The sequence below is a fragment of the Melanostigma gelatinosum genome (assembly GCF_949748355.1).
Source record: "Melanostigma gelatinosum genome assembly, chromosome: 17".
NCBI lineage: Eukaryota > Metazoa > Chordata > Actinopteri > Perciformes > Zoarcidae > Melanostigma > Melanostigma gelatinosum.
Genome location: NC_136650.1, coordinates 4822594 through 4840278, shown reverse-complemented (window position 1 = coordinate 4840278; position 17685 = coordinate 4822594). Strand labels below are relative to the sequence as shown.

The following is a 17685-nucleotide window of genomic DNA, read 5'->3' as shown; positions in this document are numbered from 1 at the left end:
TTTGTTTGAAGTGGAAAATGGCCAAAACAAAATTAAAGAAAAACGAAACAGATTCCAGAAATTGCCCTCACTCCCCATAACTACTGAATGATTTATCACCATTAAACAAAGGGAAAATGCTAAGTTAGCCTCATAAAGACGTCCTATAGAGTAATATTTAACATACCATCCTACATAGTTGGTAAAGTCTACTATAATGTTTCTGCAGGTAAAAAATGCATCCCATTACTGCATAATATAATATAATGGCAATGTTTCGTTCTTAGAAAAAGATAAATCATTTTGCCAATAAATTTATAACTCAAATTCTAATGAACTTTCAACTGTATCTTATAGTGGTCATAAGCGTCAGAGTTTTCTCTATAGTTATTGAACCTTGAATGGGTTTATGTTGCCAGGATCAAGAATAAATCATTTCATTGAAGTCTTGAAGTCAACATAACTTCTCTAATTTGACATCTGTGACATTTTCTCGATTTCACCCTCGAGTACCAGGGGGAAAATAAAAATACATAAATAATCTATGATAAACAACAAGAATACAAAACGAATGTAATAAGAACAAATATCAACAGTAAGAGCACTGATATGTAATAAAATACAATAAATAAATCAACATTCCGTATTGAAGCCCTTTTCGGATATTACACAACGCAGCGTCACCCAGATGTTATCCAATCAACGCGCATGATTTTTGCCAGAGCAGTCGGTTGGCCAATCAAAACGCCGTATTTTCCAGTAGAGGCGGGGTTTAACCGTTGTAACAGAAAGTAGGCGGAAGCGTTTTCTCTTCTGTCTGAACTTGGCTGAGGTGTCACCAGGACGACTCGGACAGACTTCACTAAAGTTTCTGCCCTGGTGGTCTCCTGGTCCAGACATGGCCCCCAGCGCGCAACTCAAGGAGGCGATAGCCGACGTGCAGGAGGGGATCCGTGCCATCCTGCTCGGACCACCCGGAGCCGGGAAGGGCACTCAGGTGAGCGAGCGAGCTAATGGAGCTAGCTGTTAGCCATTAGCGCATGGCCGGAGCGGTGTCAGTGCTAGCTAATGCTAACGTGATTTCACCCGGCTTTAGCGTTACCTGGTTCCGTTTGTCACTGCACCTCCCAGAGAAACACAGCTGGACAACTATTCATAATGAAGTGAACTATTATAACAACCTCATTAGTATCAGAGACACTTAGAAATATGCATGTGTGCACGCAGTTTAGTCTGAAATGAGCTACTTTAAAACCCTGTTGTCAAAAGTGAGCCTTTGTCAGCTGCTGTCTTTTTATTTTTGTACCACCTAATGTTACGTTATTCACCGCTACAGCAAAGGTTCATTACAGGGCATCCTCTAAACGTTACTTCCGTTATTGTTTATAGTCAATGAATAACTTTTATTCATTCAATTAACGTCCATACAACATTTACAATGCTCATCACAGTTAAACAAAGACTGACATGAGGTTATATGATATATCATACAAAATATGATATTAACATTATGAAGTGAACAGTATGAAACTAGAAAATGCATTTCCTGCTGAAAATGCGTTGGAATGCTGAAAGCTGAAATTAATCTCAAAAACATTGCTGAAAATAGATATCCAATTTTAAAAAAATTGCAAAAAGCTTAATAATTCAAAAAGTTGAAAGATTACAAATATGAAGTCATATCACCCCTCTCCTGAAAGAGCTGAACATTTTGATATTTGAACAGTTTCTGTGGCTTGGTTCAGTCGAAGTATTAGTAATTATAAGAAGTAGTAGAAGTAGTAGTATCAGTAGTCGTAGTAATAGCTGTAGTAGTGGTCGTAGTATTTTATATAACAGTAGTAGTAGTAGTATAATAAGTAGTAGTAGTAGTAATAGTAAAGTCAGTTTTTGAAGTAGTAGTAGTACTAGTAGCAGTTGTACTAATAGATGTAGTAGTATTAGTGCTGGTTATTAGTACTGGTAGTAGCAGGAATAGCAGTTGTGGTATAAGTAATAATGGTAGTGGTAGTAATAGCAGTAGTGGCAGTAATAATATTTATGGTAGCAGTAGCAGTAGTAGTAATAGTAGCAAAAGTTGAAGTAGTAGTTGTAATACTAGAAATATTAGCAGTAGTAGTAGTTGTCGCAGTATTAGTAAGAGCATTCATTATTTCAACAAAAAAGCCTAATTTTGAGCGAAACGTTTAAATACAGTTAATCCATGAGGCTTTTATTTTGAAAGGGTGGGACTGGGTGGGGGAGGGAGGGGGAGAGGAGACATAATCATCATGTTTGACACATAAACAGAGGTTATTAAATGACAGGCTTCATCACAAGCAGTTCAGTTAGAATTCACTCTCTGGGGCTTTTATTTTGAAATGGGGTGTGGGGTGTGGGGGAGAAGGGGAGAGGAGACAGAATCATAATGTTAGATAAACACAAACCGGTTATTAAATGACAGGCTCATCACAAGCATTTCAGTTAGGATTCATTCTGTGGGGCTTTTATTTAAAAATGGCGTGTGTGTGTGTGTGGGGGGGGGGGGGGGGGGGGAAAGACCTCTAAAGATCCCTAAGACCTGAATGACTGACTGAGAGAGACAGAGAGAGAGGGAGAGGAGTGAAAAGTACACCTGTGTGCCTGAAGCATTTGAAAATATTCTCCATAGAGATCCTATTGAAAAAATAAAAAGCTTAATAATTCAAAAAGTTTAAAGGTTAGAAATATAAAAAGTCATAGCACACCTCTAGTGAAAGAGCTGAACATTTTAATAGTTGAACGGTTTCTGTAGCTTAAAAAATGAAGGAGGAGAAGCGGTGCGACGGAAGAAATAGAAGAAGTTGAATAAAGATTCGAAGAACAATAGTTGGAATGCTTAACAGCATTCCAACAATAAAGAAACAGGATAACAATAGTTGGAATGCTTAACAGCATGAGCAGCAGTCACCACAGTAAAGTGCAGGTATAAGTATACACGGTAGTGGCATAGATGTATCATATCTGTATGATGTTATTGTGGTTTTATTACCTGTTGATTTAATATAAGAAGGCAACAATTTTTAGTCTTCCCTATTTGTCTTAATGTCTGGGACCGCAGTGACCACGATGTAGATCAGGGGTTCTCAAAGTTGTTGGTGCCAGGGACCTCTCATTCAGGAGGAATCTTTCCAAAGACCCCTTCATCATCATAACACAGACTAGGCATATGCTCAATACCATTTATGCAAATGGTACTATTTGTTTAAAATGCAGAACGTATTGCTATGTGTCCCAATCACATCAGATGCTCTTGGCCCTCAGCCAATGAAGTGAGAGTAATGGACACTATGCCTGTTTTATTGATGCAAATGGTCCCCATCTATCGATGAATTTTATACCAAATGATTTTGTGGCCCCCCACAAATCTGTAGAATATCTACGAGCAGGATGTTGAAGATAACTGGAGAACAAGCTCCTTCTTAAAGGCACATGGTTGCCTTTAGCCCCATTTATGAGCCAGTTTCATGATTACATCAGTCAGGTGTGTGTTGAAACTTTGTTGGAGACAAAAACCCCAAAGTGTTGCCAACAAAAAAAACAGATGAATGTCAGCATGACCTCCTTCAGTCTGTCGTGTGACATCTTGTCGTGCACAGAGGACCACTCTGGCATTACTACTCTTTGTTTCTTTAACACTGATCTAGTTTCAGTCTTGAGAGTTCTCAGTAAAGCCCTCTGTGGCAGTCCCACTCTGAAGATTCACTTCATCAGTCCACAAAAACATTAGCAACTTTTCTCTTATTCACTGAATATATGTAGAACTGATTTATTTATTTATTTATTTTGTCTTGCGTTATAGTGACCTGATCGTCTTTGCATTTGGCCAGACGAGAGTGATTTCATTTAGAATGTAGGCCGGTCACGATATCTACTTTTGTTTGACTAGATTTGTCCCAGAAATAATTTCCAATCTTTAGTTTCAGCCCTGGTTGTATTGCATGTTGCTTGCTTCGATATGATGCAATGTTGCAGGTGAAGCCGTGGCAAAATATTAAAGTTGCTAAATTCATATCAGGTTCATAGAGAACCTATTAAGGTACTGCCTCTTCATGCACAACCTGTCCTGTAACTCCTCCTCCTCTCCATCACCCTGACGTGACGATAATGAACTTGAATGAAGCGGTAAACCAAGCTTTCACCTCATCATTAGCAGAGAGAAGCTGTTCCTTCCTCATAGGTCGAGATGTATACATGACAACTGAACATACCAGAGAGGTGGCTTGTCCTGCATAACTATAAATCGCTGCCGCTGGAAACATTTCGGTCTCGCAGCCAAAATACTGCTTTCGTGCTTCTAGCGGCCAACAATGCAGGTGGTTGGTTCTCTGACAGAACAGCGGGCAGAACAAAATAGAACAGCCGAACGTTTTCTTTGTCCGTCTGGTTGGTGGTGATAGTTTAACACTTTTACTAATGAAAGAATCACTCTCCTCCCCTGCAGGCCCCCCGGCTAGCAGAGCAGTACTGCGTTTGCCACCTGGCCACCGGAGACATGTTGAGGGCCATGGTGGCCTCGGGCTCAGCGCTCGGCAAGAGGCTCAAGAATACCATGGACGCCGGCAAGCTGGTAACGTTTCCTGCTCCTCTGCTTCACACCATCTCTCTGTGTGTTTGTCTTTCTCTGCCCTCCTCGCCTTCCGAGGCTCTGCACTGTTACAGCCCTTCATGTTCAGTCCCACGTGAAATCACGTCTCATGCTTCGTTTGTCCTCGGTGACATTTCCAGCTGAAATGGCTGAAACACAAACATGCAGTGCAGCAAGTGAAAGACAGCACACCAGATTTCCCTGAGAAAAAACGCATTCCTTTAAGTTGGAGCTCGGCCATGTTTGGAGAAAAGTAACACTTGTCTGCTAGTGTAGGCCAAAATACACGTAGAGCGACTCCTTTGGTTGCAGTAGAAGTCTGATTGTATGGAAAGTCTTTGAGAAAATGACCCTACTGTGTTACCTCAGGAAACATGAGTTTATGGTCTCAATCTCTAGTTGCAAGTCATCTTCAATCGACATGATGTTCATTTCGTAAAAGTGTCTTTGGTTCACTTGCAGGTCAGCGATGAGATGGTGGTGGAGCTCATAGAGAAGAACCTGGACACGCCGCCCTGCAGGAAGGGCTTCCTGTTGGACGGGTTTCCTCGCACCGTCAAACAAGCAGAGATGGTTAGGATTTCATCCGACGCGGCGCTTTCTGCTGTTATGCGAAACTAAACTGTACCGAGTAGAATAATTGAATCAAAATGGAGTGCAGCAGGGCATGAATAACTTGTAGAGCAAAATTTTAAGTATGGCTTGACAATTTCAGAAATGAAGAACAAACAGGAAATCACTGCTCCCAGAGAGAAATAGTTCCAGCATGTAACTCCCTGGACCACCACAACTTGTTTTTACATTTGGTCTTGTGTACACATTTAACAGACAAGTTAAAACGTGCTGATAATTGTGCCACATTAATCCACATGAGTGGTATCGATCTTCTCATCCAGCTCTCTACATGGAAATAATCCTATTTGCCAAAATGTCCAACTATTACTTTGATTAAATTAAGTGCAATAAAGATCCTACTGCACCGTTCAAACTATCAGCACGATTCAAAGAGAGGCTACAACACTAGCAAGACGACCTGTTCCACCACTTTACATATTTTTGCTGTTAGTTTGAATACGAAAGCTGTATTTTTACTTAGATTGAAGGATTTTAAGGATCCAAAAGTGTACATCTCTTAACTGACGAATTAATTAAATGCATGGTGATAAAACTAAAAACTCTTTTTATTTCTCAAATATCAATCACAAACAAGCATTGGCGTTGCATTATAGCGGAAGCTTTCAATCTGTCAATGAGGTTTTTATTATATAAAAAATCTATAAAATAGAAAAACATTATTTCCCAGAATGACTATCTCAATCTCATATTTTTTGCACCAGAAAAAATAACAAAAAAAGTGAATAGATGAGAGAACAAGGAGTTTTTTTACTTGCATATGATCCAATATATGTATGAATAAAGCCATGTCTCTAATAATATGATGCAAATGAAGGCATTGTTTTGTCTTTCATTTAATTAAAAAACAAAACTATTCCGTGTGTGAATAAGAGACTAATTGTGTAAAGTAAAAATAAATGCATGTGCTATGAGAATTACATTTTTCACATCCAGCTGTTTTTATTATTAGAAAGAAAGCCTTGTCATGAACAACAGACATCAGTCGTGTATGTTTGACTCCTGCGTTTGTCCGTTGCAGCTGGACGACTTGTTGGACAAGAGACACGAGAACCTGGACTCGGTGATCGAGTTCGCCGTCGATGACTCTCTGTTGGTCCGCAGGATCTGTGGCAGGTAGGACCCGGCCTGAGGGGGAACGAATCATCCAGGAGAGGATCCGATCTGTTTTGAGTTTCTCACAACAGTAGTTCATGAGTTACCGGGATGCTGCTGCTCCTTTTGAATGAGAAGCAGCAGGTAGATTGATTCACGTGAACAGAAGAGTCTGGGACGGTGAGATGATGCTTGAGGGAAGTGGAGCGGGAAGGCACGCGATTAAGAAGGTGGTCTGAGGGGGTCGCAGGATGAATCCTTAAAGACGTGCCCGTGTCCATCCTTGATGAAATGTCCTGAACTCCGCTAAGGGCCTCGCTGTATTTTTATACGCTACTTTATCGCAAGTCTCCAGAGGGACACTCGTTAGAATGGAGCTACAGCTCCTTAGTGACCCTCACATTTACAGGAACACACACAGGAGGTAATGGTGAAGATGTATTGTCGATGTCAAGAAAGATGACCTCACTTTTCCCACACGGTGCTTACAGATAGTTTCGGGACATTGACCAATTTCAAACCATCTGTGTTGTGCTATCGGGAGGCTCCTGGCGTAACGAGACGATGGCAGAGGGGGTTTCTACTGCGATGCACCCTCAACCTGTCAGACGAGAGGAAAAAGCCATTTGTCTGTGTCTCTTGCTGACTGAGTGAAGGGTGAGAGTAAGACTGACCCTCGTGAAGAGGAGGTTCTCCTCTGACACCGTTTGTTTAAGTGTGCATTACGTGTGGGAGAGAGTGATTCAGTAAGCCGGCCTCTAACCTGTTGGTGATGCAGCTCTTCTGTACTCTTTGTGGTCTGACCTGGCACTGATGCATTTATGTAAGCTCAACAGGTTGAGGCCTGTAGTGAAAGCAAACACTTAAAAAACTTAACTGGTAGCGTCTCCTTGTCTCTTAGTACTTTTCCATCTCCCCCCCCCCCCCCCCCCCCCCCCGCCGTGCAGCAAGTCATTATTTACACAACCGCTTTGAACCCATTCAACATAACAGGCCTTGCTCTGATTTGACGCTGACTCAGCACATTGAGCGGGCAGACGTGTTCAGACCTTCATCGTGAACACGTGTCGGTGCTGTTGTGAAATCCTTTCTTCGTGTTTGTTATGGCGGCACAGTGTTCAGAGTGAATGGAGGGCAGTTTGCAAAGAGCCGTCTTACTGTCTGCGGGGGCCCTTTGTGAGGACGAGGAGGTGGCCGCCTGCTGCCTTTACACGCCCAAAAAGAAGAAAGGGCATTATGTGAACAGGACAGGTAAGTAGTTAGTGAGTCACTGTGGCCGTCTAACCTTCGTCTGTCCTCCTCTGCTCTCTCTCTCATTTCTTCTCCGTCCTTGTTGTCCCGTCCTCCTCCTCTTCCCTGTTTCCTCAGACTAATTCATCAGCCGAGTGGCCGCTCTTATCACGAGGAGTTCAACCCCCCCAAAGAGCCCATGAAGGATGACGTAAGTAGTTTCACTATCAACCCACTTGGAAACCACTTTTGGCTCAAGTGCCACCTACCTAAAACCACAGCCAAGCTGGAGACTGGTGACAATCAGCCAACCTCAGACTGAAGTGCTTTGATGCAATCTGAACGTATAAAATGTTTCTTCATTTAATACTTTGAGGTGTTTCTGTTTCGCCATCATCCTTTGATTCATTGTATTTAATCAGGACAAACTAAAAATAAGAGACTCTGAGTTAGAGAAGATGTTGTTTTCATTCATTTGGATGTCAGAAGAGTTCAGCTTGGTGGAGGAACCACTGAAGAGAGACAATTTGGCTTTGAGAGGTTGATCTTTACATTTATTTATTCAAGATTATTTTTGGCATTTCTGCGAGAGAGAGAGATGATTCCATTCTAAGGTTATGTATTAAATGAGTGATGCTGCTGTTTAGATGTTCATCTCCCATGGCTGACTTTACTCAGCAGAGGCAGGTAATTGATGGAGCACGTTACGTGTTCACTTTGTGGTAGTTTAAGCAGCATTTCACAGTAATGGGAAGAAAACAAAACATTCTAGGAGGAAAGTGTGAGGAGCAATTGGGCACATGAACTCTCATTAAGTATAATGAGAGCCATATGGTCTGTGCTCAAATGTGACTGTTGTAGTTTCCAGGAAATGTGGATTTAAAAGAGTCAACAGGTTTGGTGTGGAGATCAGGTACCAGAGCCCTCTTCTTCCCAGATTTAAAACTCATCGGGATCATTTTCATGTTGGGTAACATGTCGGGGCTGAATGGATGCGACTGATTTTAATATGGATCGGTCTGGCCGATACCTGATAGGACAGGTTTCACCATCTCCGTCTGTTTTCTTTCTCTCTGTCCCTCTCCTCGTGTGTTTTCTCCTGTCCTCTCCTCAGCTGACCGGCGAGCCGCTCATTCGCCGCAGCGACGACAACGAGACGGCGCTGCACTCCCGCCTGGAATCCTACCACCGGCAGACAGTCCCTCTGGTCAACTACTACAGTGCCAGGGGCCTGCACGCGGCCATCAACGCCGCCCAGAGCCCGGACGTCGTCTTTGCCTCCATCGTGGCCGCCTTCTCCGATGCCACGGAAATCCCCGCCCGAGCAGTCGCCTGTAAAGACCAAGTGTTCTTCACTTAAAAACCCCTTTTTTCCATCCTTCTCGTTTCCCTTCCGACGGGTTCTTCCTTCTTTTTCCCCTTCATGGGTGGAGATTACACAAGAGTCGATCATGTGTCACAGTGGCAACAAAATGTAACTTTGCGAGGCGTAAACGTGGAGGACGGAGGCTCAGTGTGGCATCCGCAATTCAAGAAATGCACAATGTTCCACCAGTGTGATCCCTGTTGTAGAAACGGAAAGGATTGAAAGGTTTTTGTTTTTTTCTCTTTTGCTCTTCATCACCAAATCAAGTCTGAAAGGAACCATGTACGTAGACAGAAAACAAGCTAAGCACCGCGTCTTCAACGTAGAGATGAGGTTCACTGTTGGGACATTGAGCAGAAAGCCATGCACGTTTCTAGAGATGCTGTTCACCAGAAGGTGTAATAAATATTGCCGCTCGTTGCATATTGTTTGCCTTCACTGGACAGGCTTGCTCTTGTTTAATCGATGACTTTGCCCTCTGCTCTTCCTGAGTCTCTCACCCTCTTCCTATCAGCTACATGCCTTACTCTTTCACTTCCTTTAAAGGTAGAAATACATTAGAAGCATGAGACATGCATCGTCCAGCCTGCTAGTCTTTTTCAGCTCTAATTTGTGGCACTGAGAGAGGAAGTTGTTGGTTTTCATCGAGTGTCATAAAACTGCAATGACCCTTTCAACGCTTTGAAAAGAACACGATGCACCACGATGCATGGTGTTATTGCCTGAGAAGTTAGGCTGAGGAAACGCCAATTAATGAAACCTAAAATCCAACATTTGTAGCTTGCCTAGTATTAAATTAAGAAATACAGAATAATCATTTTGCATAATCTGTACAGGATCAAAGGTTTCAAACTGTGAGGCCTGCTGGCTGTGACACAGCTCATGGAGGCAATTCAGAAACAACGCAATTTGTGTCAAATGTTGCCCTTAGTTAATAAAACCTGAACACTCGGTCATGATCCACCTTTTTTAGATTCAGTGTGTCTTACACGTTTTGAGAACGTCGTCATCCGTCATGCCCAGTGCAAAGAAATGCCCATAAAACCACTCAAACACAAAAGATGCGCTTTTTCACTCCAGAGCGTGCTTAAGAATCATTTTAAAGTGTTCTTCAGTATGAAAGTAATCCAGTAATGGTTATCCGTACACACTGGGGTACATCGTAACCAGGACCTGCTACTTCGGCTTACTTTTGCTAAATTGCCAAAATTTGAACAAATATTGGCAGTTATTTTATCTGAGCTGGCTCACAGTGTCAGACTTTGAAAACCTTTTAAACTTTTGTGACACGCATAACAAAATCTCTCGAGGTTTTAGTCTCAGACCTCCAGCTCAGTCCAGAATCAGAGGCTTCAAATGAAGGCCCCCCCCATGTGTCCCTTTCTTCATCCATCAGTATAATCTACCTCTTCCTCGCACCGCTCTCCTCTCTCAGACTCCATGAATGACCTGTGTTGGACGTTTGAGGGGCTGTTCTGGCTGAAAATGAACTCTGCGTTTTGATTGTTCCAGCTAATTGTCAGATGAAGATGCACTCAGCCGCGAAGCGGACCGCATCGAAGTAGCTGAATCTTCCCCGATGACCTTCCAGTGTGTGACGTCGGCTCACTGTGGCTCGAAGCCGTCTCTGGTTTTACGAGGTTTACAAAGTTGCGGTTGCAACATGCAGCTGTCATTTTCCTCCAAGTCGTGCATGTTATTTCCCGTCTGCCTTCTCTCAGAAGAACGCGTCAGAATCCATCAGTGGGAGCGCCGGTTATTTTAATCTCGATCGTCATTTACAAACCTGTAAAATAGCTTGTTACGAAAAAATGGGATTGCAAGAAATTCGTTTTGAAATGTAGAGCATGTCTTTTAGTAAGTCCCCTGTACCTAATGAGAAGTTTGTTATAACCGTGAAATGTTCAGAGTTCAGAGGTGGATCAACATACTTGAATCATTTTTATCAGTGACATTGAAAGTTAGAGAAAGGAAGTCTGTGTCTCTGGTTCAAAGAGACTAGCTGAAGGTCAATTTCACCTTTTGAGACGTTTTGAATCGAGGCTTTTGTTCCTGCTGCTCCCAGAGGTGTGTCTTTACCTTCTTTTTGTCCCGTATGCGGGGACTTTAGAGTACTAGCTTACTGTGTTTTGTCCCATAGAAATATTCTACTACCACAATCGGAGTTGTGGTGAAAAAAAAAAAGTTAAATTATCAACAGAAGTAGTGATTTATTTCCCCCTCCTGTGATACCACTGTTGAACACTGCCTCTGAACTCTCCTGTGACTTTGGGCTTTTTGGGTATTCTTCCTCTGCCTCCTTGACCTACTAGTGTTCCTGCTCTGTAGTCACCTGCTGTTAGTGTTCAGTGGAAACATCTCGCATGCACACCATGTCACCTGCACTTTCCCTTGAATACTGATGTGTTTGTATTCTCTCTGGGGTTGTTGTGATGAAAAACACTGGCAGATGTTCAGGGAGGCCCAGTAGGCAGATTTCAGTCTCTTGTTCAGCTCAACGAGACAATTCCATGCAAAATTTCATTTTTAGAAGTGAATTAATTAAGAGTAAAAAATAAAGTGTTTTGCAGAAAATCATCACCGTTAGTGATATAATGAATTCCATTGTTGATACATCCGTGCATAAGCAGCATCTTAATGGAGTTAGTTTAAATGCTGTATACACATCTAGTTCTCTTCAGTCCAGTGGGTCACAACCTCGGGTTTGGCACCCTGCAAAGAAAAGAAGACAGGTGTTGATACAACAAATTGTTTGGCATTTTTCAAAAAGCTTTTTATTTGTAAAGCTTTTTTGTTTATTAGTTTTAACTCTTTCAGCTTTCAATAATTATTTTTGATTAAACCATCTTTCTGAAATTGTATAAACTGATTCCTTTATTAAAGTAAGTAACTAAAACTGTCAAATAATCAAGTAAGAATTACTAGATTTGCCTCTGAAATGTTGTAGCGGAGCATAAAATGAAATACTCAAGTAAATTACGTCAGACCTGTACTTGGGTACAGTACTTTAGTGAATCATTAGGTTAGGACAGGGATTCCCAAAGTGTGGTGCTCACACCCCTGGGGTGCGCGAGCTGCCTCTAGGGGGTGCGCGAGTGGAAAATTGTAATGGTCTAATGGTGTCATAATTAATATAAAATATAATTTTCACAAAATAAAAACCTGAATGTAACAGACTGTCATGTCTGTCGTTCTGGTGTTGACGATGATATGTCCCTTGAGGGTTGCCGTAGCGAAGGCGCAATCCCCGCCTCTGGCCAAAGGAGAAAACAATAATAAAGAGAGTAGCCGTGGGCTGATACAAGATGTCTAATTCCCGACTCCAGTTATTACTGTATGATAAGTGCCCTTATACACCAACCCAAGACGCTCGGTTACATGAATTATAAAAATTCCCTTTGTTTTAAATTTAACATTAAAAACGTGCAATTTAATAAATAAATGCACTTCAGATCCTGCCGCCAGACTGTCTTTTACGTACACTAGCTAGCCTAGCTTGTGCAGCTAACGACAGCTAACAGCTAACTTATTCATTCAGCAACATTCATGCAACTATGCTAAACTGGCTGAAATCGGGGAAACTGTCAGGTGGGACATCTGAAGCTATCAGTCATAAAAGAGGAGAGGGACAGAGAGAGAGAAACGGAGAGGTGCGTTGGGGAGAGACCGGGAGAAGAAATCGAACGGGAGTCAGAGGAAGATGAGACGGAGGAAGGGATTGCACCAGTGGTGTATAAAGTACTCAAAAGCCATACTTGAGTAAAAGTAAAGATACCTTACTGGAAAACTACTCAAGTAAAAGTAAAAAGTCACCTATTAGAATACTACTTGAGTAAAAGTCTTAAAGTATCTGATTTATTGTACTTAAGTACAAAAGTACTTAAGTATCAAAAGTAATTTTCTGATATTAAATGTACATCATAACCTGAACATTAAATGTACATCATAACCTGTTCATTGAAAGTAAAAGTACAAGTAAATGCTGTTAATAAAAGAGCAAAGGGTCAGAATTTTGAGAATTATGAAGTTTATTCTTTTAAGTGCTGTGGCACCATGACCAAGGACATAGAGCTGTGTTGAACATAATTGGGTTGGCTGTGATCCATTCAGGAGCAACAATGTTCAACATAACATATTGTACATAAGTATACTTTTGCATCTACTATGAACTTATCATCATAATTCTCCGAAAAGCAATATGACACGATGAAGGAGTTGTAACAGTGCGTTTATAAGTCTGCTCATTAGACTAGAGGATGTAGAGGGCAAATGCATAATATTATGTTCAGCAAAACATATCCACTTGATGCATCAGGTCAGTGTTGTGAGAAAGGACGCCTGCCTTGTAAACTCCTATGGGCCTGATTTGAACACAATAGGCAAAGGTTTTGCTCAAGCTGAATCTGCAATTGGGCGACTGCTACCATCATAACTCCATCTGATCATCCACAACATGACTCAAATATCAAAACATGATCAATACTAAAGCAGCAACCCAGTCATTACTTGAAAGTGAAACATGTCCTGTTCATCTTCAAAAGAAGTTGGTTTTCAAAATTGTGAGAATTCCGTCTCGCTCTTGGGCTGAAGACTAGTCCTGCGATGCTAAATAGTCTTTCACAGGCCGCTGAGGCAGGTAGAGGTGTGTTCAGCGTCACAGACAGCTTGCGCACAGCTGCGAAGGATTTCCATAATGCTAATGCTAACGCTGCGCTCTCGCGGCTCCTGTCAATCCGTGTATATAGCTACAGCTAACGTTAGCCAACTAGTGCTGCACAACTGTCAACACTTCCTCAGCTCACTAACTCGCTAGTGATCCACTGGTGTTTTTCTTCGTCACCACCATCGTTTGTTTCGGGAGTAGCAGGTGCTTCCATTTCTGCTTCCATCATGAAATCAGTCATCGTAGAGTGGAATTATACTCAGGTAGTCGCCCGCTAGCTTATAGCATGTAGCATCCTGAGAATCAAAACACCGCGGCTTTGAGAGCACTTGTTTGCAATTGTGCATTAACGTGATTAACCAATGATTTAACTTGCTGCTAGGACCACTGATTCACCAAACCTGCTTGCTTGCAGTCTGTGTTCCACCACAGTCCCCGACGCTGCTCTCGTGATTCATTTTGTTTCTCAAGATACATTTGATTTTGTAGCGAGTAACGAAGGTTTCAGGGGAAATGTATCGGAGTGAAAGTATCAGTTTTCTTTGCAAAATGTAGTGAAGTAAAAGTAAAAGTAAACAGAAATATAAGTAGTAAAGTAAAGTACAGATACCCCGTAACGAAGTATTTCTACTTCGTTACTATACACCACTGGATTGCACAGACAAATCGGGAGCACATAGGCCCATCGCGAAGTCGAGGTAAAACAAGAGGAAACGAGAGAGCATCAGACTGGGAAAAAAAGAGAAAATATGATAAATGATCTGTGTCTGGGCTTCACTTGGATTGGCAATGCAGATTGCCCAAAGCCACAGTGCGTGGTGTGCAGCTGTCTGAAACCCTCTTATTTACGTCGCCACCTGAACACCAAGCATGCCAGTGCAAGTCAAAGCCTCATATCGAAATTGGAGGAGTTACAAAACAGCCCAAAACAACTGCAGTCTCATTCTATGTATGGTTAATTGCAGTGGCGGCTGGTCAATAGAGGGCCATGGGGCATGGCCCCACCATGAGCCACACAAAAAAAATAAAAAAAATAATAATTGTCATAAATTATATAAATTGTCAATATTTGTGTTTTTGAACGATGGAATGTACCCAGTAATGTGTGTAAAGTATGATATCTGCGCAAAATATATGCCTTTCCTGCTCGTCCTCTCCCCCTGTGTGCTCTCTGCTCGTGCTCTCTGTCTGTGTGCACGACACTCTGAGAACGCGCAGCTTGGGGGGCCTGATCGTTTTGGCCCAAAAGAGACGGGTCTATGAAGCAGTTTAGCCAATTGCTGATTCAAGATATAAATGAGTGACATACAATTTAGCCAATCAGCGCCCTCAAATAGATTCAGAGTGGGGCCAGAACGATCAGGCCCCCCTCGCTGCACGTTCTCGTCAGGAGAAGTCTCTACAGGCGCCCGCGCCAGCGCGAGCACTCCTCCTCAAGACCCGTTTGAGAGGAGAACTTTGGCGGAGATTCTGCAGCCAAAGAGCTGATATCAGATCAGCCTGACCTCACAATCAGACAGCAGACTCGCGGGAAAGGGAAGCAGTACATGCGAAGCTTCTGTACTAGCTGTACACCAGACAGGTTTGGCTAGCTGGATGACGTCATGCTTATCATTTATTTAGCTTTTTAAAACAACGGGGACGGATCCAGCACGGACAGTTACGGGAGTGAGGGATGAGGAGGTAAGGAAACATGAGAACACCAGGGTAGGGAGTGAGGGATGAGGAGGTAAGGAAACATGAGAACACCAGGGTAGGGAGTGAGGGATGAGGAGGTAAGGAAACATGAGAACACCAGGGTAGGGAGTGAGGGATGAGGAGGTAAGGAAACATGAGAACACCAGGGTAGGGAGTGAGGGATGAGGAGGTAAGGAAGCATGAGAACACCAGGGTAGGGAGTGAGGGATGAGGAGGTAAGGAAACATGAGAACACCAGGGTAGGGAGTGAGGGATGAGGAGGTAAGGAAACATGAGAACACCAGGGTCGGGAGTGAGGGATGAGGAGGTAAGGAAACATGAGAACACCAGGGTCGGGAGTGAGGGATGAGGAGGTAAGGAAACATGAGAACACCAGGGTAGGGAGTGAGGGATGAGGAGGTAAGGAAACATGAGAACACCAGGGTCGGGAGTGAGGGATGAGGAGGTAAGGAAACATGAGAACACCAGGGTCGGGAGTGAGGGATGAGGAGGTAAGGAAACATGAGAACACCAGGGTAGGGAGTGAGGGATGAGGAGGTAAGGAAACATGAGAACACCAGGACACACATGGAGAACTCTGTCAAGCTACATATTAGACAAAGTGAACATCTTTTCTTCTACATAGTTGTCCTCAGTCTCATCTGCTTAACTTGGTCATGGAGGCATCAACATGTAATAGAGATGTTAAATTAACAGTGAAAACTCATCATAGCTTAATTTAACATCAGTATTCATAATTACACTTCATGTTTACTTCTCCTGATCTTTACCTCCTATAACAAGGTCCATAGGGGCATCTCAATAAATGAACATGTTATATTATATTATATAAGTGTTATTTACTGATTGTTTTCGTGTTGGAATACATGTTAAATATTTAACTGCCAAGCAATAATGCGTGTTTGATACTTACTTTTTTTTTGCATTAAATCATACTGGGATGTTTGCTGAAATTGATTGGATGGCCCGACCTAGAACATTTTCCACCAGCCGCTATGGTTAATTGTAAATTAAATGTGATAATCTGCCTCTGAGCCTGTGCGTGTGTGCTCGCATCCTGATTGCTCTTTAAAAGTGACGCCTTGTGTAACTGAAATTTATTGAAACTTTGTTGCAGTGTTTCAGGGCGTTTTCACACCTTCAGTTCGTTTGCTTTGTTCTGATACAATGTTGCAGTTGCCCCTTTGTTTGGTTTGTGTTCACACTGCAACATTTAACAGCGGACTAAATATTGTAAACAAACGCCACGCGTGAGCAAACTGTTCTCTCATTGGTCCGATTTCTATGCGGTAATAAATAGGCTCTGTTGCTTCTTTTTTTTTAAGGTGTGGGGGATTGGGGGTGCGTGAACCCGGTCGGGATGTAGAAGGGGGTGCGCGGCCTAAAATGTTTGGGAACCGCTGGGTTAGGACATGTCTGAACTTGTAGCAGACAAACACATTGTCAGCTTACCGTAACAGAGCACCTCCAGATACTATTGTCTGTTAAGTGCAGTGATAAAACACAATAGCTACCTGGAGTTGAACACAATGCTCTTTGTTTACTTCATCACCAAAACAAAAACACTTCTTGTAGCGGACCCCAGCCGGACGATGGTGAAGCGTACTGATGTTTCAGAGGCCTTTATTGATGTTCAACCGTTGACTTTTACTTTGATGAACACAAATTAACTTTTCTCCTTTCTCCAGAAAACATCGTAAGAGCTACGGAACAGATAAAACATAAATTAGCTCTTACGAGTTTAAACATTCAGAAAATAACATTTAAATATACATGGGAGCATATATCAATGTTTCAACCAGATGCCAATGCCAGCTCAAAACCACAGCCTAGTCATTTAGCTATATCTGTTAAACTAACATTAGCATCCAGTTGAAACATCAAACACAATACCTTGTTCCCGTTCCAGCTAGGTGCTTAACCGTTAATTATTAAACTCTTATTGCGGAGTAATATATTTTATAATACTTTTCCTTTTTGTCTGTACCGTGAATTTCATACTTTTCTTGTGGCGAAGTCACGCTAACATACTCTGACGAGATTTGGATCGGCTTCTGGTTTCGCCAAAGAATATTTCAAAATAAAGAACCCAAAACGTAAAACGGGACATACAAAATAAAGGCTAGCAGGAAGTGATTAACTAAAGTAACTTCTAATTAAAAGGTATGTCGGACATATTCACAGAACCTAAGAGTCCTTTACACTTCTCAGTTAGTTTCCTTTTGACTCCTCTTTCCCATAAACGCGTCTCGGTTTTTCTTCTCGTAAACGAAGTTCCTGAAGGATGGTGACGACACGGGGTGGGGTTTCCGTATTGTCTACGGCGTGGCGTCACCGACCGGGGCTTTCCTCCACAACGTCAGAGGGGAGAGAGAGACGAGGAACGAGGCGAGCTGCGGAGATTTAACTTTGAGT

General features: G+C 42.4%; 1 protein-coding gene across 1 annotated transcript; it reads left to right on the top strand.

Annotated features, from left to right (window-relative positions):
• Positions 1-802: 802 nt before the first annotated feature.
• ak2 (adenylate kinase 2) lies at positions 803-11765 on the top strand. Its single transcript, XM_079288286.1, has 7 exons — positions 803-976; positions 4442-4567; positions 5048-5158; positions 6240-6334; positions 7682-7754; positions 8658-8877; positions 10422-11765. Exons 1-7 carry the CDS (start codon positions 878-880, stop codon positions 10472-10474), a joined length of 777 nt encoding a protein of 258 aa, XP_079144412.1. The 5' UTR covers positions 803-877; the 3' UTR covers positions 10475-11765.
• Positions 11766-17685: the final 5920 nt, after the last annotated feature.